Source organism: Ornithodoros turicata, unplaced genomic scaffold (genome assembly GCF_037126465.1).
Source record: "Ornithodoros turicata isolate Travis unplaced genomic scaffold, ASM3712646v1 ctg00001285.1, whole genome shotgun sequence".
NCBI lineage: Eukaryota > Metazoa > Arthropoda > Arachnida > Ixodida > Argasidae > Ornithodoros > Ornithodoros turicata.
In genome coordinates this window covers 26,467-30,848 of record NW_026999534.1, presented here as the reverse complement: position 1 = coordinate 30,848, position 4,382 = coordinate 26,467, and the positions used below count along the sequence as shown (strand labels likewise).

At 46.9% G+C, this 4,382-nt stretch overlaps 1 protein-coding gene across 1 annotated transcript; it reads left to right on the top strand.

Moving 5' to 3' along the window:
* The first annotated feature begins 1,802 nt into the window (after positions 1-1,802).
* On the top strand, positions 1,803-4,133 carry LOC135376768 (uncharacterized protein K02A2.6-like). The gene has a single exon (XM_064609243.1). The coding sequence runs from the start codon at positions 1,914-1,916 to the stop codon at positions 4,131-4,133; it is 2,220 nt and encodes a 739-aa protein (XP_064465313.1). The 5' UTR covers positions 1,803-1,913.
* The last annotated feature ends 249 nt before the right edge of the window (positions 4,134-4,382 follow it).

Below are 4,382 nucleotides of genomic sequence, written 5' to 3'. Positions count from 1 at the left end.
GTGTTAAATTCCCCATTAAATAAATTAGTTTTTGTTAACGTTCCTGTAATCTGTAGTCCAAGTCTTATTATTTCACTTATATATATATATATATATATATAATGCAGGAAAAAAACATTAAAGAAAGAAAGAAATGATACTAGACGTGTTTGAAATTCAAACTTACAGATTAACATGGCTTCTATGGCTGCACGCAGTGTCTGTTTCTCGTGTCAAACAAACAAACGTATATATATATATATATGTTTGTAACTCTCACCTCTCACCCTGACAGGAGGAATCACGTGTTACGTGACCTTCTGACGCCATCCACTCAAACGTTGCCTGCCTGCGTACTGTTGATGAGGCCCAACAAGGCCGAAGCAGCTGTCCAGTACTGGCATGGCGACGTTTGAGTTACAAACATATATATATATATATTAGGCACACATATTGACCAATGAACGTAAATCCAGAAGCACAGTAATAAATATACGTGAGAAAGTAGCAGCACACCAAGCAATTTAACGCTAAGTAAAACAAAGCATAGAACGTGGACGAAAGAAGTACGACGATCTCTTACCAACATTCTAGACCAACGTGAAAATTAACTGTGTTATATACACTATTTTCATACATCATAGACAACCAATGCACACAAGAAGCATCATAACATATATGGATCAGAAAGTACCAGCGAGACAAAGCTATCTAACGCTAAGCAAGACAAGGAACTGAAAGTGTGTGAAAGAAGTACGCACTCTTACCAACAATCGTGAGCGACCTGTAAATTAACAGTGTTCAACGATCTACTGGTACACATATTAAGCAGCCAATGCACACTGAAGCACAGTAATAACCACCTATGAGAAAGTACCAGTACGCCAAAGTTATCTAACGCTCAGCAAAACAAAGAATTGAAAGTCGGTGAAAGAAGTACGCACTCTTACCAACATTCTACCAGCAACCTGTAAATTAACTGCGCTATACACGTTATTTTCATACATTATAGACAAACAATGCACACAAGAAGCACCATAACATATATGGATGAGAAAGTACCAGCGAGGCAAAGCTATCTAACGCTAAGCAAGACAAGGAACTGAAAGTGTGTGAAAGAAGTACGCACTCTTACCAACATTCGTGAGCGACCTGTAAATTAACAGTGTTCAACGATCTACTGGTACACATATTAAGCAGCCAATGCACACTGAAGCACAGTAATAACCACCTATGAGAAAGTACCAGTAAGCCAAAGTTATCTAACGCTCAGCAAAACAAAGAATTGAAAGTCGGTGAAAGAAGTACGCACTCTTACCAACATTCTACCAGCAACCTGTAAATTAACTGCGCTATACACATTATTTTCATACATTATAGACAAACAATGCACACAAGAAGCATCGTAACATATGTGGATGAGAAAGTAGCGGCAAGACAAAGCTATCTAACGTTAAGCAAAACAAAGAACTGAAAGTGTGCGAAAGAAGTACGCAGTCTTACCAACATTGGAGAGCAACTCACAAATTAACTGCGCTCAATGCTCTATATTGACACAGATTATAACAAACTAATGCACACGTGAAGCACAGTAGCAAATACGCACGAGAAAGTGCCAGGCAGCCAGAGGAACCTAACTGTAGTGTTCGTATAACCGAACATATAATATCACATGCACGGATGGCATCGAAGTAACGTGATACACACCGCCACGTAGGCGCGTCGATCCCACACGATGTCTGTAAACAGATACGATGGGACAAAATGTACCTAGATGTATGAGGGGGTCGAAAATAAGGCATTGAAGTGTACGGACGGAAAGGAGCCTCTGTCGTTGTTCTATTCAACGTTGGGCACGATACAGAAAATCCTGGCAAGACACTACAAAAAACTGGCGACGAGGATGGGATGTTAATCCACCGTCGGAGAAGCCCATGTCCGAAGCAACGGGACAACAAAGCCAAGAAGCAGGTTCGACAGACGCCGCGGAGCCGCGTCAAGTAACCGATATGACGAGCTCCCTACCAGCCCTTCCACCGTTCGACCCGCACTCAGAAGTGTCCTCGCTCGCTCGGCGTTGGACCAAGTGGTTAGCTCGGTTCGAGAACTTCATTTTGGCGGCCGATGTCAAAGATGCAGAGCGCAAACGTGCAATGCTGCTCCACTATGCCGGCGAAGCAGTGTACGACATATTCCTATCGCTCTCTAACACGGGAACGGATTACAAGACTGCCGTCAAATGCCTGACAGAGCACTTGGCCCCTAAGAAGAATACAGTTCTCGAGCGACATGTGTTTCGACAGGCCAGACAAGAGCCTGGAGAGACGTTGGACCAGTTTCGAGTCCGACTCAGAAGATTGGGTGCAACGTGTGAGTTCACCGCCATTGAGGGCGAGATAGTCTCGCAGATCATAGAAGGCACATCGTCGCAGAAACTGCGCAGGGCTGCACTTCGCGAGACGGACATCACGCTGGAGAAACTTCTTAGCACGGGACGTAGCATCGAGATCTCCGAAGTGCAAGCTAGCAGCAAAGAGAGCCCAACGTCAGCCCAACCTGTGCAGAAGATCACACCAAAGAAGCAGCCGCATGAGGGTCCGCCTCCGAAGAAAAATCACCAACGAAATCGTCCGAAACAAAACCACACTGAAGACATCCAAGCAGAGAAGTGCTCAGCATGTGGAAGGACCTGGCCCCACAAAGGTGGCAAGACAAACTGCCCAGCCTGGGGACAGACCTGTCATAAGTGTCAGAAGAAAAACCACTTCGCTAAATGGTGCAGAGGCCCTAGAGAGACAAAGGAAACAGTGCGATCCCTAGCTGCATCGACCGCCACAGCAGACCCTCTGCAAGCCCCGGGCTCAGATGAGTCACTGTTTCATGTGCGAACCAACACGAGCAAGCTTCCAGTTGTCACCGTCAAGGTTAACGATACGTCAATAGACTTTTACCTGGGCACTGGAGCTGGGGTCAACGTTGTAGGAGAGCAAACCTGGCGTAAACAGCTCCGAACACCGTTAGACGCTACAGCAACGCGTCTCGTACCATACGGTGTTACCGAGATACCTGTGCTGGGAACATTCGTTGCTGAGTTCAGTGCCCGAGAAACGAAAACGAGAACACCAGTGTACGTTGTAAAAGGGTCACAGACATCCCTTTTGAGCTACCAGACAGCCACAGAACTACAACTCGTCAGCGTTGTGCAGAACATTGCCGAGAAGTCTTCCGTCGACGCCGTAAAGGAATTTCCAAAGCTGTTTGATGGACTCGGTAAGCTCAAGGACTTCCAAGTGAAACTAGAGATTTCGAAAGACGTGCAGTCCGTCGCCCGTCAGCACCGGCGGATTCCCTTTCGGTTAAGAAAAGCGCTAGAAGCTGAGCTGTCACGGCTGGAGGAACTCGACATCATCGAGTCAATGACAGGACCGACACCATGGGTTTCCCCTGTCGTCCTAGTTCCCAAGCCTCGGAACGACGGAGCGGTGAGAATGTGCATCGACATGCGAGAACCCAACACAACAATCACGCGCGTTCGTCATGTTATGCCTACCGCAGAAGACATAGTAAACATACTAAACGGAGCTGCATACTTCTCGAAGCTTGACCTCAATGAGGGCTACCACCAGCTTGAATTAAACGAAGAGACAAGAGTCATAACCACTTTCGCCACACACTGCGGTCTCAGAAGATATAAACGATTACTCTTTGGCGTGAATGCCGCAGCAGAAATATTCCAGGACGCATTCAGACAAGTCCTGCCAGATGAAGATGGCGTCATCAACGTAAGCGACGACATCCTAATGTCAGGGCGCACAATTCAAGAGCACGACCGCCGTCTGCGCTTAGTGCTGAAACGTTTTGAAGATGCAGGACTCACACTCAACAAGAAAAAATGTGTCATCGGTGCTCGAGTCCTCAAATTCTTCGGACACGTGTTTTCGGCCGAGGGAGTGAGTGTAGACCCAGACAAAGTAGCAGCAGTAGCTGAAATGACACCGCCGAGAAACCCGACAGAAGTCAGGAGCCTTCTCGGAATGGTTAACTACTGCGGCAGATTCATCCCTCGCCTGACCGAACTCGTAGAGTCCCTGAGAAGCCTGACACACAGGGACGCCGAATTCTCCTGGACAACAAAACACCAAGAAGCACTGTAAAGTGGAAACTTCCTCTTCGATCGAATGGCTCATTATTTTTGTGTTTACTTCTCCCCGCACTTCGCGGAAAACGACCGGCCACCGTGAGGTTTTACCGTTGTTCCTCCCACACACGTGGTCTGGAAGCCATCGCCAGATTCTGACTCCAAGACACTAAGGATCGGGTTTCTGTGAGCCGCGCCTCGCACATGTCCGTAGCCGACGAGAAGAGGTAATAAATTTTGAGTTCGAAGACATTGGGTCAGTCGA

Coding starts and splice junctions, on each gene's coding strand:
- LOC135376768 (XM_064609243.1), top strand. CDS start 1,914: ATGTCCGAAGCAACGGGACAACAAAGCCAAGAAGCAGGTTCGACAGAC.